At 50.7% G+C, this 27,929-nt stretch overlaps 1 protein-coding gene across 4 annotated transcripts in view; it reads left to right on the forward strand.

Annotated features, from left to right (window-relative positions):
* The first annotated feature begins 7,601 nt into the window (after positions 1–7,601).
* PMP22 (peripheral myelin protein 22) overlaps positions 7,602–27,929 on the forward strand; it is a 30,114-nt gene continuing 9,786 nt past the window's right edge. Inside the window, exons 1-4 of one of the 4 annotated variants that reach the window (XM_081109640.1) lie at positions 7,602–7,789; positions 12,280–12,391; positions 13,597–13,693; positions 27,490–27,630. In XM_081109640.1, the coding sequence (XP_080965766.1) occupies positions 12,314–12,391; positions 13,597–13,693; positions 27,490–27,630 (316 nt within the window). In that variant the 5' untranslated portion in view covers positions 7,602–7,789; positions 12,280–12,313. Of the gene's footprint in view, positions 7,790–10,222; positions 10,612–11,574; positions 12,049–12,279; positions 12,392–13,596; positions 13,694–27,489; positions 27,631–27,929 lie in introns of those variants that run through there. The other 3 variants (XM_081109641.1, XM_081109638.1, XM_081109639.1) reach the window with 3 other exon arrangements.

Consider the following 27,929-nt stretch of genomic DNA (forward strand, 5'->3'; position numbering starts at 1 on the left):
GTGACTTTGCTTGCTCTTGGCTTGCAGTAGCTGGTCAATAAATAGCTATTGAATAAATACTGTTTTAAGAGCCTTCGGTTTTTCTTCTCTTCACCTAGTTGAGGTTAAGATGTTCAAAATACCCTTCTCCCAGAGTCTGATGTTGACTGTGGATGGACTGGGATACAAAAAACACTTAGGCATCTCCTGCCTACTCTGCCATCATGAAAGAAGCCAGCAAAGTCCAGGGACCTTAGTAAAACTAACTGTATGGCTTTTATAGAAGCAACCACTGGTGTAGACTGGGAACTGATGCTTCAGTGTGCAGTTGTTAACAGCCAGTTTTAGCTCTACTGCAGTATTCACACATAACACTGTGTATAGAGTAAGGGTTAGGGACCAGCTGCTAGAATTGTTGCATGAAAAAAGGCTCTACCAGGCACCTGAGTGGGGCATATGCACAGAGTGTTGGGCTCTGATGGACTACCATTAAGTCTATGCACAGGTTAATGTGCAGGTTATTATTTTCCTTAGCTCCATAACCGAGCAGTCCATCATCCAGCCTCATAACTGATCTTCTCCCTCAGCTTGATGGTGTGAAGGTGCTTTTCAAGTTGGGGGCCCACTGGTGCTTCATGTCTACGACTTTCACCCTGGGTTCTCTGGAGGAAACTCTTCATTTGGATTATCTGAGGAAGCTGGGATGGCCAGTGATGATAGCTACAGAATGCTTCTGCTTCTCTGGGGGATTGCCCGTCCTTCTCTGCAGCATGAATCCCAGTGGTATTGCTACATCTCTGTGTACCTAGCTCCAAAGTTCCTCTATGCCTTACCTCTCTATATGGGTTTGTTAAAGGGTCTTGGGGTGATCTAGGAAAAAATTTGACCATAAGAAGCAGTAACAGGAAACAAGCTTTATCAAGACACTTGGACAGGGTTGCATGAGAGGCAAGTTCCCACACAGAATGAGACTGTCCATTGGCTATGGTGAGCAGAGGGCCTACCATCCTGAAAGGAAGAGAGAAAGAGAACTCCTGGGAAAGAAGGGGGCCTGAGAGGGGCCTACCTGTTTAGGTGATGCTGCTCAGGTGCATGGGAGTCTCTGGGTCAGAGAATTCTGAAAGACTGGAACAACTGGGGGTCTTATAATCATGGGCTCTCTTTCATCAAAGGCCAGCAGATGTGAGGTGAGGCTTGATGAGGGATGCAAAGCGTACAGATTATAAATGGCTAAAAATCTTGTTTGGGCTATTTTTAAAATAATTAGATGTGTAAAACTTTGAGTTAGATGCCAGTAGGCTTTGGACACAATGGATCTCAGCCTGCAGTGAAGAAATAAACAACATAGGGACTAATACACAGAGGCCACCTGTGGGTCATTCATATAGCACTATAACTATATGGTCTTCAAAGACCAGGATGAGGCCACCCCCTCATATGAATCACGGTGGTCCTCCCAAAAGGGGAATGGACATTTAACAAGGGAGAGCCTGGGTAGCCATTGGGAAGGACATGAAGTAGATGACCTCAGACCACACCCCTATCCAGTTCCTTACTTAGGATCACAGTGATGACTCTTTGGCCTCTGTGGATGGCTTCTCTTCCATGCCTGGGAAACATTGCCATTTCCTCCACTTGCCTTCATCAATAGAGGCCAGACTGTCAGAGCTGGAGAGGTCATGGGGAACTCCCATGTTTCCAAGGGGAACTCCCATGTTTCCACGGGAGTTTCATGGAAATGAAGTCTTAGAGAGAATCTGAGAACAAAAGCTCCAGGGTACAATAAATTTAGGAAATGTTTCATAAACATGACCCTCCTACAGATGTGGTTATACAAGAGTGAGGCATGAGGCCATGGCAAGTAGGCCACTCCTGGGAAGGCTGTTGAAACTATCTTGCTGGGAAGGAAAATTCGAAAAAGTCTTGAGGTCTCCCAATCATTGAGAAGCTTGCAAAGTAGTGAAATTCAGATATTATAGGTATTTTTATTTCATTATGGTTGCGCATTGTAATGGATGAATGAGGTGCAAAAGAGAGAGAAAGAGATCGATTATGGGAATAATGTGGTAGGTGATAGACCACTGACAATCATGTAGGGTGTTTCCCCTTGGTCAAATGGACCATAATTTTCAGTGCACTTTTACTCATCTGAACCATGTCTGACACGCTCTTGGTGTGGGTTGTAGGGATTCTCAGGTTCAAAGTCATATAACTTAAATCAATGAACTACTGGCTTATTCGGGGTTCCTCAAGATCCGTAAAGGTCCAGGCCACTCCCTACCCTAAGTCTTATGGGGTATTTAAATAGTACAAATAAACTTACCAAACTCATGGTCCATATAAATTATTATATTTTACCAGCAATATTGTAGGATGCACAACTTAACTCCACCCTGGCATGACACCTCTGTGCCTGGATGTGTGACTCCATTTGGAGATGGCACAGAAGAAGAAGCAGGGCCTGCTTGTGGCTCCCTCCTCTGCCCGCCCTCACCCCCCGCCCCCCATGCCCTAGCCCTCCCTGAGGCAGGCCCCATGCTTGTTCCCTCCACCTAAGCCAGAAAGCCGCAGACTCGTCATGATGAAGGCATGAGGCTAAGACATGGGTTATTAATCACTATTATCCTCGTGATATGTTTACTTCTGTGTGAATTTATTTTCCGCTTTTAAGTTAGAACTTGAAAACACAGTGTTCAAAGAATTCTTTTATACTGCATCCTCCAAGCTGTACAGCATTTCAGGGTTTGCTTTCATGTTTATCACTGTGGAACTCAGGGTACATCTAAGATTCTATATTTGATGGAGTTTAGTGGTTAAGAATGCAGGGTCTTGGCCTCAGGTGTCAAAGTTTACATTTGGCTACACCACCTGCCAGCTGTCTGCCCTTGGGCACTACATTCACCTCTTGGTGTCCTGGGGGTCATGGCAGTCCACTCCTCCCGGGGTTGTTGTAGGTAACAAATGAGAGGTTTAGCACAGTGCCTGGGAAGTGTCCAACAGTTTACAGGTATAGTAATTTGAAACATTTTCCCAATTAACCACATTGTAGGTCCCCATTTCACTAAATAATCATCCTATTATTTTTAATATCTACATAACATCTCATCTTTCCACTGTACCAATATTTACCCAATCATTTTCCTATTGTTTGAGAGTTAGAATGTTCATATTTTCCTTCATCAGAAAGAGTGCTGCAATAAATACCTCAAGAGCCACATTTTTGCACACCCATGACTATTTTAAGGTACATTTCTACAATTTTAATTCTGAATCAAAATTCTAAGGTGATTGTGCCATGAGGTCCGAGATTACCACTGGAGTTTCCTAGATTGGGTATTTCCTAGTCTTTAACAACAAAGAGTAAGAATACTTGACACTTGGCCCAGTGTTGCCTTGAAGCTCTCAGAAGGATTTGGCCTTTGTCGGCGACCTTCCCTGGCATTAGCTGAGGTGTCACACTGGTAAGTGGTTCAGGGATTCAGAGATGAAGAAACATCTGCTCTCAAGTTTTAAGTTAAACCGCTGTTTCTCCAGGTCAAAGGCATGCTTGAGGGCTCATGGGTACAATGGTGCATTGTGGGAATTATTCTCCCAGGTTCCCTTTCAGAATATTCATGTGGGTCTCCTCTTTGCGGGAGATTAATGTCTCGCAGCGTGGTGTGGCCTTGTCTGCCTGAATCAAGCATTTCCTTGGCTTACAGTTGCCTTTCCTGTCCTCCTCCCACAATGAGTCCAACCACTGACATGAAGCTCAGGCTGCCTTGAACAGCACTGTTGGGCCTGCTCCGAGAAGCCCAGAAAATCCATCGCTTGCTGTGTGGCCAGACAGCTCACATTCCCTGCCTCAGTGAGCTTATCCCTGGCTGGAGTAGAAAAATGTCCCTTAGGAGGGAGAGTCTTAGAAGAGCTTCAGAATTTTCAATTCCAAGTACAAATGAGTTTCAGAAGCTCTCTTGCTTCAATAGTTCTTGAATCCTTTCTCTGCTCGTTCATGACATGTCAGAGAAAGGACCGCTCCCCCCCGCTCTGCTTGCATCTGTGGAATCTGGCTTTCCCTAGTAGCACTGCATTTGGGAACAAAGAATTCTTTGTATTGCGTATCGTTCCAATCGCACAACATAACCATTCTGCGCTGGTTCTCCCCAACAGGTGAAGGAGCAAAGATGCAGTTCATCCTCAAAAGAATGTATACATCCATGTAATTTAGGGATCGGCCTGTGCCACTGGAGTTTGGGTGTCTTCGCTGCTCTCCACCTGTTTCTGCATTGCTCCTTGAGGACACCTTCTAGGGACTTGGAGGTCACATCACTTCAAACATGACTTTATAGAGGGACCTGCTCTTGGAAGGTAAACTGGCTCCTTCAGGTCCTTCCTTCCCCCCTTCTCCTCCCCTTCCCTCTCTTCTTTTTTTCTCTCTCCTCTCTCCACCCTCTCTCCCTCCCTTCCTTCCTCTTTGCCATCTTTTCCAGTTTGCTTGCTCTTTTAATAATCAGCTACTCTAACCCAAGGTCAGAATTCGCCAGATGAGACTAGATGAGGCAATAACCTGACTTTTGAAGACCCTCAGGCCAGTGGTTCCCGGGCTTCGCCAAGCACACCCACACCAGCTGCGGCTGCAAGGAAACAGGAAAGGCTTTGCTAGTGTAAACACGCCCAGATGCTGCCCGCATGCCGGTGCGCAGACGCTCCACAGACAACTGCATCCCTGGACAGATGCCCAGCCGAGCCGCCCTCCGCGTGCTGGGTGGGGTGTCTGCGTCTGGAACTTTCACAGGTTTGGGAACCAGAGAACTGGCTGCAGGTCACAGCGCTCAGTTCCTCCACACAGAACATGGGCATAAGGAGTCCCCGCTGAGTAAGACACTCTGTGAAACGGGATTTAGTAGCTGCAAATGATTCAGAAAGGGCCGCCCCCCACTCCCGGAGTCCGCTTGGTTCCCCTCCCCAAGGACAGAGGCACCTTGGGAAATGAAACTGTCATCCCTGTGCAGGACCCACGGGCACTGTCACTGCGCAGGTGAGGGGCTCAGAGGCCTCGTGAGGCAGGATAAGGCGGGATAATGCAGGATGGGTACACGGGACTCACAGGACTGATGCAGTTGGTGGTGGGGGAGTTGGGACACTTTCTTGGTTTATTAACAGAAAAAGAAACTTGAATCTATAAGTAAGTGTAATGTGTCTGGATCTTTGGCAAAAAGGAAATTAGACTGTACAGTGTCTATGGCAGCAGCATGAAAAGGGTATGGATGTTCTATGACTGCATGGCAGGCTGCAAAACTTCACAGATGCCTGGTTCCAATCTGTCATTCCTTTGTCTTGAGAAACTCACTTGCTGTCATGCTGTGCCTCAGTTCCCCCTGGTATAAAACAGGGTGGTGGGGTATTTCATGAGGTTGTTATAAGGATCAAATTATTGGATTCATGCAAGAGGCTCAGCAGGGTGCCTGGCACATGGTAAGTCCCAGGTAGCTGTGAGCCACTATGGTTGTTATTATTTTCAGCACTGACTTTGGGGTGATTTGTCACTAACAAACTGAAGTAGCATGTGTGGGAGGAAAGCTTGGGTGTGGGGATTCGCCAGTCTGGCTTTCTTCAAGACGTTTGCCTAATTCTCACTTTCCCCATCTAGAAGATGGGGAAATAATGATAAGTGTGATTTGGTAAATAGCCTATTCATTATTATGGCAAATGGCCTGGTGGGATATTCTCCATGACCCTGAGGACAGACACATTGCTCAACGCAGATACCTTGGGTGTGGGTCCCCGGAGGACCAGGAAGGCTCTTCCTCGGTTGACTGTGGGGAGGCAGTCTGGCCTGCGTGGGTGAAGACAGGGCGCCGGACCAGGTGGATGGGCCGTGGAGTGCCGCAGTGACCAGAAACCAGCTGGTGCCTTGCAGCCGCAGGGCATGTCTCACAGGTCACAGCCCAGGCCAGCAGGCTCTCCAGGGCTTTGCTGCAGTAAATGGAGCAGCAGAGGAGACCCAAGGCCAGGAGAGCAGGTCCTGAAACCTGGAGCCTGGAAGCGTGAGGAGCTGACCAGACTGGCTCTACCTCCTCAGAAGCAAAATGCAAGTGCTTCTTGCTCTGAGCAGAGCGATCCTTTCAGAGGTCTCCAGGCTTAATCCCAGCCTGAAGGTCAGCAGCCTTCAGAGTCTCGCTGTGGAAGGCACCCTAGGAAGGGGGCTGTCTGGGAGGCCTGAAAACCATGCTCACAGGTCCCCCCAGGAGGGATTGAGAGGTCTCTCTCTCTCTCTCTCTCTCTCTCTCTCTCTCTCACACACACACACACACACACACACACACACACACACACACCCTGATCTGCCTGGCAGGACTCTAACTTGCAGAACACTGCAGCCCACACTGGGCCTTGCCTCCAATGGGGCTCCACAGCAGAAGGCAGCTGGAGGGAAGCCAGGAGAGTTCAGGCCTGGGAACCACTGCTGGGAAAAACAAAGATGAGTTGCCCAAAGGAAAAGGCTACCTTATTTCCTTGGGACTGGAAATGCAGGCTTGGAACGGAACAGGGGAGAGGGCAACTTGTCCCCCGCCCCCCCATCCCGACCCCGACCGACTGCACAGTCCAACACACAAAGTATCTGTGCTGAGAGGACTTCCCCAAACTCCGTGGGGTGATTCAGACTCCGAGTCCCTAACTTAAGAGATGGGGAACCTGGCCGGGCAGTTCAATTGGTTGACACATCATCCCATATACCAAAGGGTTGTGGGGTTTGATTCCCAGTCAGGGTACATAACTAGGCAGCAGTTCGACCCCCATTTGGGTCATATTCTCTGACTCTGTCTCTGTCCCTCTCTCTCTTCCCCTTCCTCTCTCTAAACAAACAAAAACAACAACAATAAAACATATCCTTAAAAAAAAAAAGTGGGGAGATTGCCAGAATTTCAGGAAACTCATTCAATAAAACCAACTCCCCTTGTCCCGGAGTTTCCAATGAGGAGACCTTGCAAGAGATGGAGGGCCCTTTTGAGAGCTCAAAGGTGGATAAGTCACAGAGAGCCTGAAGAACACCATGTCTTCCGTTGTGCACCTCTTTATAGCTTTCTGATCGCTCTTCTGGCCTCTCCTGCCCGACAGCTTAGAATGTTTACAATAGAGGGTTGTTGTTTTTTTCTTCAATTATTTCTTGAAGGTCAACACTTTATAATGAATGACACTGAGACATTTGTTTCCCTGGGGTGATGCTATGAGAGGTGATCTGTGCAATGTCTCAGCTCCTTAAAATGATATCGTTGGTTAGAAATGAAATCTGTTTGCACACATATAACACTATGGACATAGACCCTTCACACAGTACATTTCATCTTTGCAGGATTCACTGGGAGGTGGGGGTGGGCACTGAAAACCCAGGAGACCTTTTCGCTATTACACAAGACGGCACTTCCGGTGAGAATAGCCTTGGCATCCCAGGTTACAGGCGTACAAAGAGCTCATCTTGTTGATTTCAGGTTCTGCACGCCCTGCCGGGCCTCTTGGGATCACCGTGTTCTGCAAAGCGCACAAAGCTGGGCACTGTCTCTTTAAATAGTAGAGGCTGAGATGCTCTCAGGCCACCATGACATATCCCAGCATTGGACCAGCCCCTGAATAACTGGAAGGACGCCTGGCTCGGCTCTCAGTGACAGGGAACACCACCAGGGAGCATCTTGGGAGCCTGGTCAGAAGCAGCGGGCTTGGTCTGCCAGCTGCAGGCCTCTCTCCTGCCCTGCGGGAGGGCCTTGCCTCTGCACCCTTTGCATTTGACTGCAAAGAAAGCCGTGTGGAAGAAGGGGTTACACTGTTTGTCCCGGTGAGTTTTGTTGCAAACTGTGCCTCTGGGTGGCGTGTACTTATTCTGCTTGACAGAGTGTTTGTTGCCCAATCCCCCAGTCCCTGCAGAACGCAAATGGAAAGGATTGCAGTGGGACTGCGTGTGTGTTGGAATTGACTGGGGAGTCAGAGAATATTTTAATCCTAGGTTAAGAGCTGGACATGCACTCTGGCTGGGGTGGTGAGAACGACCCTCCTGGGGCATCTACTAGTAGAAAGCCCAGTACATCTGGTTTGAAGGGAGCAGGGTGGTCCAGGTGGTCTTTCCTGATGGGAACCAGCTCTGCCTAGACCAGGGGTGGGCAAACTTTTTGACTCGAGGGCCACAATGGGTTCTTAAACTGGACCGGAGGGCCAGAACAAAAGCATGGATGGAGTGTTTGTGTGAACTAGTATAAATTCAAAGTAAACATCATTACATAAAAGGGTACGGTCTTTTCTTTTTTTTTTAGTTTTATTCATTTCAAACGGGCCGAATCCGGCCCGCGGGCCGTAGTTTGCCCACGGCTGGAGCCACTGGCAGGTGATCTGGCGTTGGTAAGCAGGTTGGAGAGAAGCTTCTACCTGTCGCTGAGCCCAGGCCCGGCCTGGGTGTGGCGGAGCTCACTCACCCTGCACTGAGCCTCCTCCACCACTGGGAGCCCAGTAGGCAGAAGACAGGAGAGGCCTTGAGGGGGGCTGGGTTCAAGTTCCGCAGCCCACAGCTTGGCTGTGACCTGGCACTTATTCAAATATTGGGTTCAAAAGAAAGGAAGGTCTCAGCTGTGCCTTACAATGTCTACATTTTCTAGATGCATATTTCATTTAACAGTTTGCTTGTGGGGAAAAGGAAAGAGAAAAAAAATCCTGAGTTAAATACACTAATATTTGTAAAGTGCTTAGACTTTTACTGGGTACATAGTGGTCACATAAATGTTGGTTAAATAATAAATTACATGTAAATAAAAGTCTAAGTGGCATAAAGCAAAGCAATGACTCCTATGGCAAGCCTGACTGTAAAATGCCCCGGGCAGAAAAAAACACTTCTTTTTCTTTAGTTAGTCATTCTCCTTGCATATGCGTTTTCAGCGGATGGGAGTTAAGAGCTATTTTAGTTCAGGGCAGTCAGGCTTGCCCCTGAACTTTTGTGAGGGTTACATGTGATGTCATAATAAGAATGGTGACAATGTGCTGGGCACTGGGCCCTTATGTTTTAGTTACTATGCTCGCTGCTTCAGATGTTTTAAGATAGGCATTATTAGCCCTGTTTGCAGAGAGCAAACAGATGCTCAGTGCACTTCAGTTAACTCCCCAAATTCATGCACCCTGAGAAAGCAGGGTAATCAGGTGTGGCTGAGCCCAGAGCCACAGTGCCTAACCATTGGACCATACCACCTCTCACAGACCTTGTGGAAAGTCCTGCTAAAGTGCCTGCTATGTGAAGGACATTGGGTACAATTTTTACTATGATTCTTTTTTTTAATCTAATAATATAACAATTTTAAAAAGATCATTGAAGAATTTTTCAAATAACTTATTTTCACTTAAATATTAGAATGCATATACGCTTAGCTACAATAAACAGCTACTTTCAAATAGTAAAATAATGTGGAATGATTTAAATCATTTAAAGTGATGAGATTTTATGACAGTTCACTAGCAGGTGTGTGTGTGTGTGTGTGTGTGTGTGTGTGTGTGTGTACTGCATTCTTAGGCAAAGAGGCTTAACATCCACACTGGCTCTCTCTTCATACACCAAGGCTGGCCTGCAGGAGTGTCTATTTGAGCGCATCTTTGCCACGCCCGCCCGGAAGGGCTAGTCTCTCCCTGTGACGCGAGGCGGACCAAGTTCAGGCAGCTATGAATCAGCTGATTTCCCTGGCTGCTCTTCCCCCACCTCAAATGGCCAACTCCCCACCTCGTGGCAGGGACGCCAGCCGAGCCTGGGAGCCAAGCCAGGCAAACTTCGCTTGGAGCATACCCGGTTGTGTTCTGGTTTGCCCAGGCTAGGGAGGGCTGGACCCCGGGACAGGCTGTCTCATAGTTGCCAGGACTCTCCCTCAGCCCCTCTCATCCAAGCGGGGCCCGCTAGCTCGGTCCACTCCAATCCTAGCGCGACCTGTGTGCAGACACGGACAGCTGGGGAGCGCGGTGCAGAGGTGCCTGCTAAGACCACAGAGCAGGCCGGGTGCGCCAGGAACGGGGAGGATTGGGGCATCTCCCAACGCTGAAGTGTCAGCCGCCCTCCCTCCCGCCCTCCCCACGTCCCTGAGAGTCATCCAGCCTCGGTCCCTACGTGAACTCAGCCTGCGGGAGCGAGCCCCCGAAGCCCAGCGCTGGGCACCCGCGGGGCGAACTGCGGCTGGCTTTTCCCACGTGGGCTGAGGGGGTGGAGGGGCCACGTTATTGGTCAGCGCTCGGTTTCCATGAACTCGGCGGCGTGAGGGGAAGCGGAGGGGAGAGAGCTCCGCGGTCTCCGAGTTTCCCGTAAAAGTCGCAGCGGTTTTGCAGTGATTGACTTTCTCCCGAGGCGCCCTGAAGGCGAGTAACTGTCTCTTGCCCCCACCCGCCACTTTCTGCCCTTTCTCCTCCCCGAGTCCCGCCCTCCCGCACACGCTGACCCAGGGACACACCCCACTGCGGCGACGCAGACAGGGCGTTGTTCCCGTTAAAGGGAAGGCCGGGAGCCTCCCGCCCGCCCCTGCTCGGCGCGCGAAGCCCCGCAGCGCAGCTGTCTTTGGGGACGCCTGCAGCCGGAGGAGAACTCAGCGAGTCCGGGCCCGAGGCCGCTCTGAGGATCCGGGACCGCTATCCCTTTGGGCTGTAAGTGCTTCGGTCGGGAAAGTGGAGGAGACGGAGGAGAAACGTGGGCATCTTCCGTCGATGGTGCCAGAGAGCGCGGAGCCCGCGCAGGCTTCGGCTGGCCGGGTCCCTGAGCTTCCCGTATCGGGCGTGGGCAGGCAGACCAGGATCTGTCCCTTGCGGTTCCTACGGGGTTTTTAAGGGTACAGAGTGGGGTGCGGCTGATCTGTAAACCTAAGGGGCGCGGGTGTTGGGGTCGGGATATGGGGCAGGGGCGGAGCAGTTTTCGCCTGCCTGGAAAAGAGCCTACTCGGGACTCCTTGGCAAGGCAGTGCCTGCGGTGGTCATCCCGGGGTGCTGTGGTTCCCCGCTTTCTAGCTGTATGCCGATCCTCCTCCTCTTGCCCCTCCCGGCCCTAGGAGCCACTGGATTTATTTAAGCCTTCTGGGAGACCTCAGAAAATTGCTGATTTCTCCCTGTACAACCCTGGATTTCGTTCAGGGTGTTGCTTATGGAGGGTAACGAAGGGGCCTGGGATTGGGTGCTTTAAAACCGAGTTATGAAACATCTCCCTGGCCCATGAGTCCGTCCTGAAATGGTCCCCAAAGACTCAACGGGTCTCCCAACTTTATCCATCCTCTAACAGGTCACCCCGTCTCCAGTTCCCCAAGGTCCCTAAGATGAGGGGCGAGGACCGCACCGCGCCATGGCCGCTGCCGTTCTCCTGGGACTCGACCCTTTCCCCTCGGCCTCTGCTTCCCACCGACATTTGCTCCGCTCCATTAGATGGGCGGCTTAGTTCACAAAGCACCCTTCAGGATTTAGAATTGGGAAGTTAACTAACATTGGCTTTTTCAGAAAAGGTTTCACAGTCCCAGGTCTGCGGGAGTCCCGACTCCGCGCGCTTAGGGCCCCGAGGGGCTGCAGGGCGGGCCTGCGGGGCGCCCGCCGGGTGGGAGGCCCCGCCCAGGGACTGCGGGGTGTGAGGGGGCGCGCGGCCGGCGGGAAGCGCCGGGTCCGGGGCTCGCTCCGCCTTTCTTCCCTCCCCTCGCCGCCCTGCGCCTCTCCCCGAACCGCTAGTGTCTCCGGCTGCTGAGCTGGGGCCAGGACGGCTCCGGGCGCTGGCAGAACTGAGTGGAAACTTGGAGACCAACGGAATGCGGAGCGCGCCGGGATCTGGGAAACCGACTCCCTGCCAGGCGCTCTCCCGCCCAGCCTGCCCCTGCTGCCCCCCGGCCTCTCTCGGAAATCTGGGCGCCTAGCCCCTCGCCCCCACCTTCACTCCACAAGGGAGCGTTGCTCTGCACTTTCTGACCCCTTCCCCAAGTCGGGCTACTCCGGGAGGCGCCGGGGTGGTGGGTGGAGGCGGGCTCTGGCCTCTGCTCGTCATTTTGGAAAAACCTCTCCTCCTGGACTGACTTAGCACATGTTTTTTCCAAAAGCAGAAGATGTTCTGGGGTAAGGGGATCCCCCTCCCTGCTGAGGTTGGGCGGACATCCTACGGTCCGCTGCTGCCCCCTCTCGGCGGCCGCCGGGCGTGCAGGGCCCCCGTCCGGGAGGCGGCGCGGGCGCAGCGCCAGGCCCGGCATTCCGCGGCCAGGAACCTCCCTCGCACCCCTCCCGCCCTCGCAGGAGCTCGCTGGGGCCAGTCCGCTTGGCCTCACGTCCAGCTTGTGCTCTCTCCCGCAGGCAGACACTCCGCTGATCACAACTTGCCGCCAAAATGCTCCTCCTGCTGCTGGGTATCATTGTCCTCCACGTCGCAGTGCTGGTGCTGCTGTTCGTCTCCACGATCGTCAGCGTGAGTGCCCGGCGGGCGGGCCAGCGGCAGGGGCTGCGGGCATCCAGTCCTCACCCAAAGCTAGGGCCACCTGAGGCCAGGATTCCACCTGTGCTCCCCCTCCCGGCCACCCTAGTTCAGGACTGCTTGATTATTTGCAACAAAAAGTCCCAGAAGTGCCCGAGCGTTTTGCAGTTTCTGGCAATCTGCGCCTTTTGGGTTGTTTTGAGAAAACCAGAGCAGATGAAGGGGTAGGAAGGAAATAATCACTGGACTAGGTTAGCTGCCAGGCCTCTCTCAGGGCAGATCCAGATCCCCAGACTTTTACTTGGTAAAGTTGTTTAGCTTTTTTTCCTGATGCAGGTTTGTTGAGAAAGTGGAATAGTTATGAAGGTTTGCTTTTTGCCCAAATGTCATAGGTCAGATGGGCAGCTTCGTTCGCAAAACACCCGTTAGGACTTAAAATTGGGAAGTTAAAATTGGCTTTTTTAAAAGAGAGTTCACAGTCCCAGGTCTGCTTTATGACGTGAACATAGCACCTTCTTAGGAAAAGTGCCCCTGTCTGAACAGGCCATCAGGGCAACTTGAGTTACAAAACCGCTGAGCAGCAAGTAGATGAGATTCTAAACTCATTTCCTGGCTGGGAACGTGAACACAGACCCGGGCAGTGAGGTGCTGTGGCTCTCACTTCTTCATATAAGGCAGGTCCCAGGCAGGATCATCTTGTCTGTTTCTAAGGTTGAGAAATAATTATGTTCCAGATTTGAGAATTTTATAAGCATTTGGGTTTATTGGTTATAAGCATTTTAAAACATGTTAATTGTGCCTGATAGTCTTGTCAGATTGGGAGGAGTTATGAATAAGGAAGCAGCAGAAGGTCCAAGTGGGGAGGAGGCCTGGAGGCAGGTGGGCCCGGGTTGAGCCCAGGCTCCTTCTACCACAGTACACAGCTCTGCACATCATGACTTCTGTGTGTGCTGCTTTCCCATTTACAAAGTGCTTTTCACTGGCCAACCCTGGCCTTCCCCCTGACAGTGTCTGAGCCAGACCAGCACCTCCCTCCTCACCAGCATGACAGTGGCTCTGGCTGGGCAGCACCGGGCAGGGCAAGGGCAGGCCCGGGGGCAGGTTGATGAAGCACCTCTTTGCTCTCCCAGGGTCTTCTCCCTCCCCTTTCTGTCACTCCTCACTGCCTCGCCTGATTTAGGATGTCTGGTTCTTTCTAGCAATGGTTCATGGGCAACGGACACATGGTGGACCTCTGGCAGAACTGTAGCATGACCGCGGGCAACATGCGCGTCTGTGTCTCGTCATCAGCAAACGGTAAGAATGGCATTTTGCTCCCGCAAGCTTGTCTGTAGCACGTTTCTTTGTTCAGACCTGGAAGCCCTTGTTTTGGGGAGACACAGGCTCAAAAGTTGTTGCGGGGGTTGGGTGGAATGTGACAGGGGGCCATGAATTAAGACAAAAGGAGAGGGGCAGTCGCTTCCCTGGCTAAGCTACTGTCCTGGCTATCATTGTACATGCTCCGCACCCACAGAATGCCCTTGAGCTCCCCCTCATCATTAAGTGTAATGCTTCTTGTGAATAAAGATCGTCTCAAGGATAGTAGGGCCAGCTCTGGTCCCCCAGTTACAAAACTGTCTTTCCAAGTTTTGGGACTCAGTGAGGCCCTTTAGTATATAAACATTTGAGTGTTTCTTTGTGCAAGATGGGGTCTTGAAGCTGTTTGCAAAAGCCTCAGCTGAACTCGGAAGGGTCCTTCAGCTGGGAGTTTGTGTTTCTCCTCTGTTCTCAGCATCCTGGCTTGTGAGATACTGGGAATCAGGCTCACCGAGATTCAAGTTAAGGGGATAATGGCAGAGGAAGAACCTGCCAGATTTCTCAAGTCCTCGGAGGGGGCAGTGCTCAGCAGGGGCATGTGTCTGGATGTGGAAAGGCCGAGGGGGAATAGATGCGTTCTTTTTGGTGTCTGGGCGATGTTTAGTGGCTACGTGGACCCTGGGAGGAGCTTGCTGTTGAGGATACAGTGAGCCTGGCTCAGCATACCCTTGTGTTCCACAGGAAGTGTCATCACCGACAGAGGGAAGTAGATATAGGTATGACCCTGCTTTGCTGACACCCTGGGTTTAAAGGACCAATAGTATGCAGGTTTCATTGTGGCTGCAGTGACTCACAAAGCCAGTATTTCTGTTGAAGACGTTATACCCGATGGAAGAAACCAGTTTAGATTCAGCTCATCAGAGCCGGCGGTGAAGTAGCCAGTTTCTTTGCCGGGTTTAGCCTCCTATGCTCCACACCCAATAGCAGCTAAGCTGCCGCCGAAGCATCACAAACTAAACATCTGGAGCCTCAGTATACAGAGAAACTGCTAGAATAGTCACTTGGTGGTTTCTATGGGGAGAGCTGGCAAGGGGTAGAAACCCTGCTTTGTTCTCCACTTTCCTGGGGGAAGAAAAGCAAGGCCCCAGCCCTTGCTGAAGCGGGCAGTCAGTCCTTAACCTTCTGTCTCAGTGTCTGAAGGATATTGAATTAAAACCATCCTAGAAGTTGAGCAGTGAGGTTGCATGGTGAGTTGCAAGTAAATGAAGTACTCCTACGTGCCTGAGAATCTGAGATAGAGCTGCTTGTCCCCAGGGCCATGTGTCACCCGCTCCAGGGTCAGCTGAAGTGCCCTGAGAACTCAGGATGGGAGTCTCCTCGCTCGCCACTGACACCTGGTGGTCACAGCGGTGACTCAGTCCAGAAGGCAGGCTTTCCCTGGGGCCAGGCGGTGTCCCCAAGCACCCGTCCCAAGTGGCATCTGGCCATGCGGGGTTGGCATGGAATTCTGCACTCTGAGGCCCGGAAGGAGGCAGTTTGGGCAGGCATGGTGAAACCAGCTGGGTTTCAACAGAAGTGAGGTGGTGGAGGAGCTGCTATGTAAACTGCTCACACCGTCTGCAGGAAGGATAGCGATGTTAGCTTCGTGGCCTGTTATTGCCCTTGCACTTGGCATCGGCTGCAATTTTAAATGGCTGTTGTTCCATGCTAGATGCCGGTCTCAGAGAGGCACTGTCATTTCAACCAGAAAACTTCTCTCTGAACGGGCCCTTCGGTGCCAAGCGCACCCTGCGGGGTTTATGTATGACCCCTGGGGTCTGTGCGTGTTTATTTATGCTGACTTTGGGGTTTCTGTGTAGTCCGGGAGCGTGGCTTCTCCGCATTCTCACCTCTCACTCGGGCATTTGGAGGAAATCTGGACACGCCCTTAAACAGGCCCTGTTATTCGGACCTGGGCTGATCCACTGCATTGGGAGTTTCCATCTCAGCTTCCCCAGTCATTGTCTCTGGTGACATCTCCCTGACTGGTCAGCTTGTGTGACAAATCCAGCTCTGACGGGGCTGAATTTTCTGGGCCTTTGCTGCTTTTTCGATTGATTTTAACAATTTCTGTGGCAGACAATAAGGCGATAAAGTATATAATTTTAAAAAATTAGACTGTTTTCACAAATGAACTATATCAGTTGGGTCTGAACTTGCTCTTAGAATGTTTGGAACATAATTTTGATTTTACTCAAATCAAAAGTAATTTGTTACTGATAACAATTTACGCAGAATATGTTGTGCGTGTGGTCTATGAAATACATTGGTTAACACGACTTTTTTTTTTTTCTGAAGGGGCTCATTTTTATGTGTGTGGGGCTACAGCACTACCCTCTCGGGGTTGCCATTCATTTTGTTTTTTATATGAATCATGCCTCTTGGTGGGTAAGCTGTATGGCGGTCAAACATCTGTGTTATATAGTTTGAAGGAGGCATATCAGATCTTTCCCCCAAGTTACCTCTGCATATTAGAAGTAGTTTTAGATATCTTACAAACTGCCCTCACTCCTGCCTGTCTTTCCACTTTTAGAATTTATTGACATACTTTCTGACCCCTCCTGCCCCTGGCTGCAGGTAGAGGTGAGAGAGGCTTATTGGGGGACTATTCATGGTGACCTTGCAGTGAGTGAATGCCTCTTGGGTCCAGGGAATCCAAGGTCTATGCCCTTGATGGTCCCGAGCCCCTTCGAGGAGTCAGGAGGTCAGGGTGGAGGGATGAACCACTGTGAAGGCAGCTTAGGCCAGATGCCCAAGGAGTAGGGGTTGGCAGGCAGTGCCAGGGTTCAGGGAGGAAGTGGAAGGGAAGTCTCCTGTGGGAGGTGGAACTTGATCCATCCTCCAAAGCATGGGCAGGATTTAAATAAATACGGGCAAAGAGGAGGATATTCCCTATCAAGGCAAGGACACGACCTAAAGCCAGGGGAAAGCAATTAACCAGCCAGCTCGTGTTCCCTTCAGGATAGGATCCACAGCATACAACAGAACGGGTTCAAAGGGTGGCTTAACTGAGATAGCCTATTTCTCTCTCTTTAAAAAAAAAAAAAAAGTCTGAATGTAGGCAATCCCAAGAAGAGGTATGGCAGTTACTTGGAGTTGTCGGGCACCTTCTTGCTTATTTCTTGCCACCTTCTGGATTTGGCCCTCATCCTCATGGACCTACAGGCTGCTAGTGCTCCAGCCATTTCATCCATGCTTCACGCACTAGGGTGGAGGAAGGAGGAGGAGGAGGATGTGTCCCCTTCCCTTTTACTGAAACATCCCCACATAGTTCACATACTTGTTTCTCTCTTTATTGGAACTTAGTCACGCAGCCACACCTAGCGATAAGGGAGGCTGAGAATGTAGTCACTTGGCCTTGGGAGAGGCATGACTTCTCAGTTCAAACACATTTACTAGCCAGCACCTCCCAGTCAGCCGGCTGGGAGCACTTCCCTCCCTGGCTTTGCCTGCCCCTCTCCATAGCCATCAGCCTTTTGCACAGAGGCTCTGCTGTGCCCAGGCAGTTTCAGAGCAGATGTGGGATTCTTCAAACGTCCGTCTCTACTACCTCTGGGGCTTCGTGAGGAGCACCCCCTTTCCACAGGACCCATATCAGGAACGCAGAATCCTTCCACTTCCCTCTCTCTCACCTCCCTGGTCACTAACGCAGTCTTATTTATGGTGTCTTTTGAACCTTTGTTTCCTCAAGTCCAGACCTGTCTCCTGAACCCCAGACCCTCATATCCAGCTACCTACTAGGCAGCTCCACAGGAGGTCTCAGCGGCAGCCCCTCCAGGCAGTGTCCACCGTCCTCCACCCCATCTACCCTTTGACAGTGTCTAGTATTTGGGTGGATGCTGCCCCACCGCCAGCAAGCGGAGCACAGAGTCCGCCTTGACGTACCTCCTGTCCCTGTTCTGTCATCATAGGAGCCATGGCCACTCACCTCCCATGTGTGTGGCCCCCTCACCTGTCAGAGTTGCTGTCGCAGCCTCTGAACTCCTAACCTTTCTTGCTCCCTTGTCACTCAACTTTCATATTGAATCCAGGGTGATATTAAAAAACCAAACCTAATCTTAGTATTCTCGAATTAAAACCAGTCAGAGGCCCCTTATTGGCCCTAAATTCCCGGTGACAGTCAGTGGCAAGGCCTATAGAAACTTGACCTGTTCCTGTTTCCCATGAAAGCTCGCCTTCCATCTTCCCTCCATTCCCCCTGGAATTTCAGCCTTCTCTTAGGTCCTTGATCATGAACTTCCCTCCTCAGGAGCCCCTTCCTCTGTTCTTTTATTCAGAACTACTTGTTGCGTGCCTACCATGCACAGGTACCATTGTAGACACTGAGAATACAAGAGTAAGAACTTACGTTTTCCTGGGTGAAACAGTAAACAAACATGGGTAATTGTGGGCACTGGTAGGAACTACAGAGAGAATGAGAGAGGGTAATGTGGTCAGGCGGAGTGGGTGGAGAGGGGGCCTCCTGGAGGAGTGACCCCTTGAGGATGACCAGGAGCCGGCCATATGCATATGGACATCTATCTCAGAGAAGTTCCAGGCTGAGGGACCATCAAGGGCAAGGTCACTGGGAGGGAAGGAGCCTGGTGGGGTTGAGGAACAGAGGCAGAAAGGCAGGAACAGAGCGAGGAGAAGGGTATCGGGGCAGCCCCCTAGGTCCTTAGACCCAAGTCAGGAGTTGGGTGCATATGGATCCATTTCTGATTTCACGTGACCTGCTTTGTCGTGTATGTGTTCTATCGATGTCTGTTTTATTCCAACTTAGAATAACAGTCCAGAACATTTATAAGGCAGAATGTGTCAGAAATCATACAAAGTGGAATCATGAAACAAAAGCATTAGTTCCCTCATTCCGGGCAAGGCCAGTCAGTGTTAAACTCCCTGTGCCGTTTCAGTCCAGTTCTGTGATTAGTGCAGGTCACGGATTCTTGTCAGCTTTGTGGTTTTCCTTCCCTCTGCTGCCTTACTCATTTCTAGACCTTTCATTTCATGATCAGAAAATAACTGAGGACAATATTTTATGTTAGGAAATTAGCATTGAATAACAAACAGGTTCTCTCTGCCTTGATGAAGAAGTGACGCACAGGGCTTGGCGGGCCGGCCTGTTTGGTAGTGTGTGCACGGTGGGCCGCCATCTAGAGACAGATGAGGCCAGTCCCTGGAGTCCTGGTTTTCAAACTGATAAGACCTGAGCAGCTGTGCCTGGGGCCTGGGATGGGGGTGCACCAAGCTTCCCCCCCAAGTCCTGAAGGTTCCCATCTTCCTGGGATCCACAGGTGAGTTTAAAATTTACTGGCCAGAGGTTAGTGACACATTTGTCTAGCAATGCTTTTTGTTTCGAAATCTCAGAATTATCCAGATTTTAAGTCCCAGGTATGCACGAGTGCTCTCCTACTCTGTCCCCACTTTCCAAGGAACCTCTTGCCTTAGAAGAGAGTTAACAAACTTTTTCATACCGCGTTATAGGGCACATAAAGTGTATTCATTCTTGAAGCATTTTCCTTTTTAAAGAGGAGGCCTGGGCTCAACACAAAATATGCCGGAAAGAATTGGGCCTTCCTCCAGGGGGTTTCTGTCCCTTGCCACCTCTTGTGTACAAAGGCAGCCACACTCATGCACCTCTTTTCCCAGTGACCCCAGGCAGCTCTGCTCTGCCCCAGAGTGTGAGCTGGGCCAGGATCAGAAGCCAGGAGAATGGGCCCCCGTGTCTCCTTCCTTTCTCAGTGACAGTGACAAGCTCCTGGCGCTCAGCAGTTGTGGGCAGCAGTCTTTCAGTGCTTTGGATGGAAAATTAGGAAAACAGATCTCGCCAGTGTCGGAGCTCCCCCTCCAGCGCGCAGTGGTCTCCTCTGGTCCGTGTCCACAGCCCCGGAGTCCTCTCGCTCACCCCGCTAGTGGCCTTGTCCTTCGGCAAGGGCATCAGACCATTTCCTTGTCTGTGGCTCAGCTTTTGGTCAGAGTTTAGCAAACACAGAAGCCCTCTGCATTTATGGGTCCACGTTTGGCAATTTAACATCTTTGTGGCTCCCTGAGCCAACCCACAGCCTCTGTCCAAGTAATTTTACAGGCCCTTGTGGGCTGCCGGAGCCGGCAGCGGAGGCCCAGGGGTGGGATGTGGCGTCATCATGCTGACGTTCCCACCCTCCCCGTTTCTCCTCAGGTGCTAGCAGCCAGGAGCTAAATTGGAATGTTCTCAAAGAGTTTGCTTTTTAAAAAATTCAGATTGCATGCCTAGGATTTCACCAGAATCCAGAAAGCACCCCTTGTACTATTTGAGGAGCAGGAATTGGCCGGGATGCGGCCTGAGGTGGCGGGTGTTGATTTTCGGTGAGAGAAGGTGCCTGGGAGGAAGCCTCCTAGTGGGCAGTCATTGGCACACAGCTGCCCAGCGTTGGCAGGGCCCCGGGAGGTCACGGGGCCCATCCCTTCGCCCTGTCCCACCCAGCTCAGACCCCTCTGCCGTTTGCCTGCACTGTTCATCTCACCAGTGACGGGGAACTCACTATCTGTCAGGAGAACCCCTTTCCTTTGAAGAGCTGACAATGTGGCCTCCCCACTTCTTCCTTGAACTGGGCACACAGAGCCGAAAGACCCTGTTCTTGGGGAGCTCACGTTAGTTGGGGGAGACAGAGAAGTAAGTGACTGTGATGGTGCGAGTGCTCTGCAGGAGACAGAGCGGGTGTGAAATAGAAAGCCGCCCCTGGGAGAAAGCCTCCTCCTCTCCTGATCCTGTGGATCGAGACTTAAAAGCCAGAGGGGACAGTCCGCTGAAAGACACAGGGAAACCGGAGGTCGTGGGAAGGGCCAGGGCCTGGGCAGGAAAGGGGGATGTGTCCACCAGCGATGGGCTGGCCGGCGGCTGCGTGTGCTGGCGGAGGAAGGGGCCAGAGGGCCGCTCGCTGGGGCTTCACAGCCGGACACTGACTGACGGGTTTGAAAGGGAACAGTGGCGGGATGTGATTGAGTTTCGAAAGCTGCTTCTGGCTGATATGTAGACTGTGTGGAATGTGAGCAAAGCACTTGGGTTTGGACGTCCGTAGCCATGGCAGAGGTCTGGGCTGGACATTCAGATGCGGGGGCTCTTAGTCCACACGGGTGTTCCCCGTCACGTGGGGAATAAAGTTACCGGGGAGAACAGGAGAGGAGGGGCAGAGAATGGGGTCCAGGAGGGGTTGGCAGAGGAGATTGGGAAGATGCGGCCGTGATGTGGGAGGAATGCCATGCCATGTGCCAATTAAGAAATTACTTTGTTGTCCAGCCGTTTCTGGGGGTCTCCGTTCATGCGTGATGTGCTAGGCTTGGGTTTTACTCAGTTGCAGGGCTTGTCCTTAATGAGTCTAAACCTCTTTAGGGTCCCTGGACTGTTTCCTCAATTATTTGGAGACCATAGTTTTATCTCCTGGGGTCTTCCTTTCTCTAGATGATGCCTCACTCTGGCAGGGGCTCTCTGGTGCTGGGGAGATGCCTCGGAGTCCCGCTGTGTGAGGATCGCCTCCGATCTCAGGCAGCTTCTGCTCTGAGGCTGGATGGGGGTTGGCTTGTGGATGCCTAGAGGATCCCAGGACTCTCTTTCCCTCTGCCGTACCCTTCCCCCCCCTCCCCTGCCCTCTCTGTCTTTTGTGGATTCTAAATGTAAGGAAAGGCAGTAGCAGCATTTATGCAATCGTTTTCAGACAGATTGTTGCACTTCTCAGCACCCCCAGTGTGTTATCCTGGAAAACCCAGGAGCCTGGGCATCAGGAGTCCTTGCTTTTCTGCTCTACCCACTGGAAGCTGGGGCAGGGCCCTGGCTGCCTGATGGAGTGGGCCCGGAGGAGGAGGACCTGGAGTGGGTGCCACATCACATGCAGGATGCAGTGGTGATGTGGGGGGATCCTGAGTGAGGCAGCCTTTGAGCTGGGCCTTGGACACAGAGGAACTGGAGGAGGCACGCAGAGGAGAGCAGGGTGTGTGAGGGGACGAGCATGTCAGTGGTACATTGTGATGTGGGCAGGGGCCATATTCGGTCTAGTTCTTAAGTGCACGATGCTTGGCCCTTTTTTATACTTTAGGACTAAAAAGGAGAGGGGGCTTAGATTATTTTTATATGGAGAATGCCTTTTAAACCCAAAGATCTTGAAAAGAACTCAGTCATTCTCTAAGTACATTCTCCATTAAAACCTCTCATGGTCAGGCAATGAAAAGTGTCTTTCTCCTCCTCGCCATCATTTTCAGTGGCCAGACCCAGCATTTCCAAGGGAGCTATTCTTAAAAAAAAAATCTCTGATAACTAAAATTTGAAAGTTAAGCAGTCCCTCCCCCAACACTGCTTTACATGTCATTGTTCATTGTCATGTCCAAGGGGGAGGTTAATATACTTGACCCTCAATTTTTTTTTTTTTAATCCACTGGTGGGTAAGTGTTCCCACCACAATTCTTTGGGAAACACAACCTAAGCTGGTCCTTCTGCAACTAGAATTTTCCAACCAGGGAGTAAAAGGGGCCTTGACTTTCAGGTACTTCAGGTACCTCAGTGGCTGTATTGTGTTTCCTTTCCAAGTCCCAGGACTTGTAGGCAGAACAAGACTATTGGTGTCAAACCACAGATATAACTTAGATGCTGGAAAATAGTTAGTGTGCCTACTTAGTTCCTGGGAGCCTCCTGACTGGGAGTGCAGTTAATTGAATGGTTGTGTCAGGTTTAGCGAAACCGCTGCCTGAGCAGTTTGTGCTCACTAGCTGCCAGACGTAGGTCCTGCCCTAGTTAACATGCCCCGTGCTCATGTGGCTTCCTCCTCGCTCTGAGCTCCGGGTCCGCGTCTGTGGGCTGAAGGCCCACGTAGCTTTCCACTGGGGCTCGCCATCTGCAGGGGCCGCAGCAAAGCTGGCTGGAGGTCTGAACCCTATTTCAAAGCCAGCAGCTGATCTGGATTGGGGGAGGGGGGCTGAGTTCCTGGGGGAGGACCTGCTGGGCCCCACATGTTCCAGCGGGTGGGCGAAGCCAAGCGCAAAGGCCACATTGTTTAGGATGGAGGCCTCTTGGCAAGTCAGCTATTTCTGGAATGACATTGTCTCCGAGAAGTAAGGAAAATGGAGACTTGTGTGAGGGCTGTGGGCTGGGAGGTGTGAGGGTGGCGGCCCCACCTTGTGAGCCCCTCGCCTGTGAGAGCAGCCGAGCGTCATGCAGCTGTGTGGTGCTGCCTCTGGCAGCTGGGCTCGTCCCCTCCGATGGCCTCTTTCCTCACAGCTTGTTTCTCCTGTGGCCTCTTCAGTTTGTGTTCTCACTGTTCTCCTGATTGAGTCAGAGAGCTTTTCTGAATTGACCAGAAGGGGACTCGAGGGCAGTCGGGACAAGGGGGCGTGGCTCCGTGCTGGCAATGAGGGTGCAGGAGGACCCAGGTGAATGCACATTTAAAGGTGCTTCATCCACCCTGGCTGGTGGCTCAGTTGGTTGGAGTGCCATCCCATGCACCAAAAGGCTGTGGGTTCCATTCCTGGTCAGGGCACGTATCCAGGCTGTGGGTTCAATCCCGGGTCAGGGCGCGTATGAGAAACAACCAATCCATGTTTCTGTCTCACATCGATGATTCTCTCTCTCTCTCTCTCTCTCTCTCTCTCTCTCTCTCTCTCTCTCTTTAAAATCAATAAACATATCCTCGGGTAAGGATAAAAAAATAAACAAAGAAAACAAAAGTGCTTCATCCTTTCTGGGCCCTTAACTTACTGGCCTGCAGGGCCCAGGCTAAGAATACAGCTGAGGGGGCAGATGCACTTCCTTCATTGCTCAGCTGCCCGCGGCAGGAATCTGACCTTGACGTGAGCTTTGATCACGGAGCCACACACCCTTCCCTGTGTCTCCCGGGGATCTGGTGTGCCTGCGGCCACGGCCACGTCCAAAGGCTGTAAGTAGCGCTTTCACCTGGCCCTCGCATTAGAACAGTAGGTCAGCGAAGAGTTTTAGGGCTTTTCATTCCTGTGCTCAGCACCAAGGATGTAGGTAAAAAGGCTGCCATTGGGAATCCCTCCATGTTTACGAGGCCCTGGGAGGCCTGGAGGAGGGCAGTGGGCACTGGCCGTGTCTCTGGCAGTGACTGCGAACTTGTCCCGGGGCTTGGGTAGGTGTCTGTCCCCTGCAATTGGCCATGCCTGCAAAGTCCCGCCTGCCACGCAGGTTCACGCACAGCTCACGGGAAGGCCTGGAGGAGCCGGGCTCCGTGCTCAGCACTCGGAAGCTTGCGGGTCAAGCGTCCACAGCCCCTGACCTCACAGGAGGCCAGGCCGGCGAGCCCCCCTGTAGGATAGAGGTCAGGAGTCCCCCCTTTTATAGGCACCCACACCCCTGGATGTTAATGAGGTTGTATGTAGCATGAACACTTTGTAATATTGATCGATTAAATGTAAGACAACTCAAAAGAAAAAAAAAATTTGCAGGCTACCATGTGCCAACCTGCAGGATGGCCATGAGGTTTGCTCCGTATAAAACAGGTTTGCCATTGGGAGGTGTTCCATTGCATCCAACTAATAATTATCTTCTGTACATCTGAGCTGTTGGGCTACTGCAGAGGTTGGCACATGGTAGCCTGCAAATTAAAAATGTGGTCAGCAGAACTAGGTAACAGAGCCATCCCTGTTCTAACCAGAGCGTGTGACCGCCCGGGAGAGTTGGGGCTCCCATATCCTCACCTGGGACCAGGCACCTGCGTGCCTGGAGCATGTGGCGTCAGCTCTTCATCGCTGCCGCGCTGGTCTGGGCCAGTTCCCACGAGTGGTTCAGGCTGTGGAGCAAAGTCCCACGGACCTCGGAGTCACCTTAGGGCATCGAGGGCTTCTCTCCGGGGCAGTACCAACCGGGCTTTGGGATCTTTACCCAGCGCTTCCTCCTGTCTCTGTTTCCCCCTCTGCCCATCAGCAGCTTGAATGGCCAGCGGCTGAGGAAAGGAAAGTCCCTTCACTCCTCGCAGGGGGACCCAGTCCTGCCCAGGGCTCCACCAGCGCTTTGAGTTTGGGAATTCTCACTTCTTATTGACTGCCGTGTCTTCTTTACCGTGCTGTCTTTTAAATTGGTTCTAATTGTTTACGTATTACATGAAAATAATCTCCTTATTAAAAATAAATCTAATGATATAGGTCAAATGAAGGCCTTCTGAACCAAATTGTCCTTCATTCTAGCTCCAGTTCCTGGGGGTAACCATTGATATGAGTTTAGCAAGTCATTGCTTCCTTTTCCAATGAACACACACACATTCATGCATGTGTACATATGTATACACATGTAGTTTTTTGGTGTGTATTTACATAATGACATCATGTTGTGTGTACACCTTATTCTTTTTTTAATATATTTTTAATGATTTCCGAGAGGAAGAGAGAGGGAGAGATAGAAACATCAATGATGAGAGAGAATCATTGATCATCTGCCTCCTGCACACCCCCCAATGGGGATAGAGCCCACAACCAGGCATGTGCTCTTAGCCTGAACCCCAGACTCTTTAGTCCTCAGGCTGATGCTCTATCCACTGAGACAAACCAGCTAGGGCTACCTACTTTCTTTTTGTTACTATTTGCCTAGTGCCTCTTTTAAAAATCTTTGATTTTTTTTCTTATTTGATTTAGGTGTACCTCTTATATGACTATACATAAGAATGATGTAATTCAAAATGAAATTCTACATCGTATAACGAGTTACTTGAATCCATTCGCATATATTGTAATTGATGATGTGATTGGACTTACTACCTTTATGTATGTGTTTTATTTATTGTGATTCTAGTTGAAAATCTTCCTCTTTAACTTTAGTCCTCAGGGGGTTAACCAACCAAAGGGCCTGACTCAAAACAGTAGATGTTCAACAAATGCTCATTGCATAAAAACCTCCTGATCTACTAATTCTGATCTGATTTGAGAAACAAATGTTGACAAAATATCTCAGTTGTAATGGAGATGGGACTAAAGTTCAAATGGTTGTTAAAGAAGTTTCAAGAAGGATTTAGGTACATTATTTAGTCTAAGGGATCTTCCCTATTCATGTAGATTTAACAAAACTATGTAGGAGATTCTGAGTTTTCTCAATATGAGGTCTGGTAGAAGTTCCCGTTGTCATGGCAGTGGAGGTAAAGACTAAGGTGAGATCTCAGACCTGGAGAGGAAAATCTAAGATGTGGTCTGCGCCAGCCACGCTCCTTCTGCGGGTGCGCGTTGAGGAACCCCCAGCAAAGCTGAGTGTTTTAGTTGTGGATCTGCATCTTGTCTCAGATTGCTTTAGGGTTCTAGCTTCGCCTACTGGAGTGCTGGGTAATTGGTTTACTTAAAAATAATAATGTGATGGCAACATTAGCTTTATTGCCAATGGTTCATCAGGAGAACCACTGTGCTGGAGACAAACGTTTCGTTGGGGATATATAAAAATGAAGCCAGGATGGTTCAGAACCCATTCAACATGGATTTCTTACTTTAATTGATAAAGAAATTGAAAAAATAAAAAAGCACATGTTCTGTCACAGTGAAAAGAACACCACGCTTGAGTCAGGCCTCCGGGTTTGGCTGTGCCGATGGGCTCATCCAGGCATCCCTGGACACCTCTGTCTTCCAGGACAAAAGAGCTGATGTAGTCGGCCTCACCTGTTCCTTCCAACTCTAATGCCTCTCCTGTGTCTGGAAAATCTCATGGGAAGCTCCAGTGACAGTTAATCTACCCAGCACCTTTAAAATTCTCCATGAGCTACGACTTGTAACTTAAACCAGGTTTATATCAAGCTAGGATTATAAACCCTCCACATTTCATAGCTGTGGGTGCTGTGTTGCGCATCAGCGTGCTTTTTCTGAGCCGTTGCACACTAGCGGGTTCCTGAGCAGAGTATAACCCCGGGCCTCCTTCGGTTACGTTTGCGTGTTTAGAGCAGTGCTGTCCGGCGCGTCTTTGGCACTTGGAAGGAAGGACACAGGTGACAGGTGGGCAAGGCCAGCGCAGCTCTGCTAAGTGGACGCCCTGGGTTTCCCTCTGGAGAGCAGAGCCCAGGTGTGTCCAGTCCTCCTCGGTTGCTGAAATGACATTATTTGCAGTAGGTGGTGAACTCCTTTTGTCTGACTTTCAGAAGGAAGCCTGGAGATTTGATCTAAGGCGAGGGGGTTCCATAAAGAGGCGGAAGTGTAATCCATGACCACTGCACACATGATTTGAGCACAAACTGCTCTGCACTGAGGTTAATGATGAGGGTCAAGATTGGCCAAGAACAGATACAGCTTGGCTGAGCAAATGCATCTTCATAGCTCTTCTCCATCAGCATTTTCTTCCAATATTCTACCATTTCCTTATTCCCATCCATCCCCAAGATATCTATATTCTCTGGGGGATGCTAACATTTTGAACAGCGGTTTTAAGCTATTCTTGTGATGTAGGGATTCCAATAAGCCCTTCAGAAAGCTCTGAAGTGGAGAAGAGAGAAGCTGGTGGGTGGGGCTCAGACCCTCTTTAACACATACATATATGCATAAATAATACATTTGGCAGAAAGACTGGAGGGCAACTCAATACATTTTAATTTGAATTTAACTGCTAGTGGTAGGACTGTAGATATTGTCTTACAGCCCTTTCCTAAAATGTCCACAATTGACTTTTAAGAGGACAAAAGTGAATTGTCCGATTTTGCTCATAAAAGAGGGCTTGTGCAGCTTGGGAGGACTGTGGCTCTCAAGGGCCATGGTGCACCAGGCCCCATGTTCCTCATGACCAGGCCCTCCCTTGGCCATCCTGGTGGTGCTCACCCCATGTCTCTTCCCTCCAGAATGGCTGCAGTCTGTCCAGGCCACCATGATCCTGTCCATCATCTTCAGTGTGCTGTCCCTCTTCCTGTTCTTCTACCAGCTCTTCACCATCACCAAAGGGGGCCGGTTTTACCTCACTGGGATCTTCCAGATTCTTGCTGGTAAGTAAGTGGTGACGATGAAGTGCATGCAGGAGCTGGGCCTGATCAGTTAGTAGGAGGGCGTGGCCCCGGAGTGATTGATGTTTCCTGAGTCTGCTCATGGGATGGTTTTCATAAAGTACAGATGTGTGTGTGCGTGTGTGTGTGCACCTGTGCATATATCTTAGAATCAGGGAACTACCCACTTCTTCATGGAATGGTGTGCATAGGAAATAGGAGTTAGGGTTCTGGAAGGAAGGTTCCTGACCCAACCCGACCTGTCACCAGAAAGAAAGCTGCAATATGGACCCACGATCAGA

This window comes from Myotis nattereri (genome assembly GCF_964212035.1).
Source record: "Myotis nattereri genome assembly, chromosome: 16".
Lineage (NCBI taxonomy): Eukaryota > Metazoa > Chordata > Mammalia > Chiroptera > Vespertilionidae > Myotis > Myotis nattereri.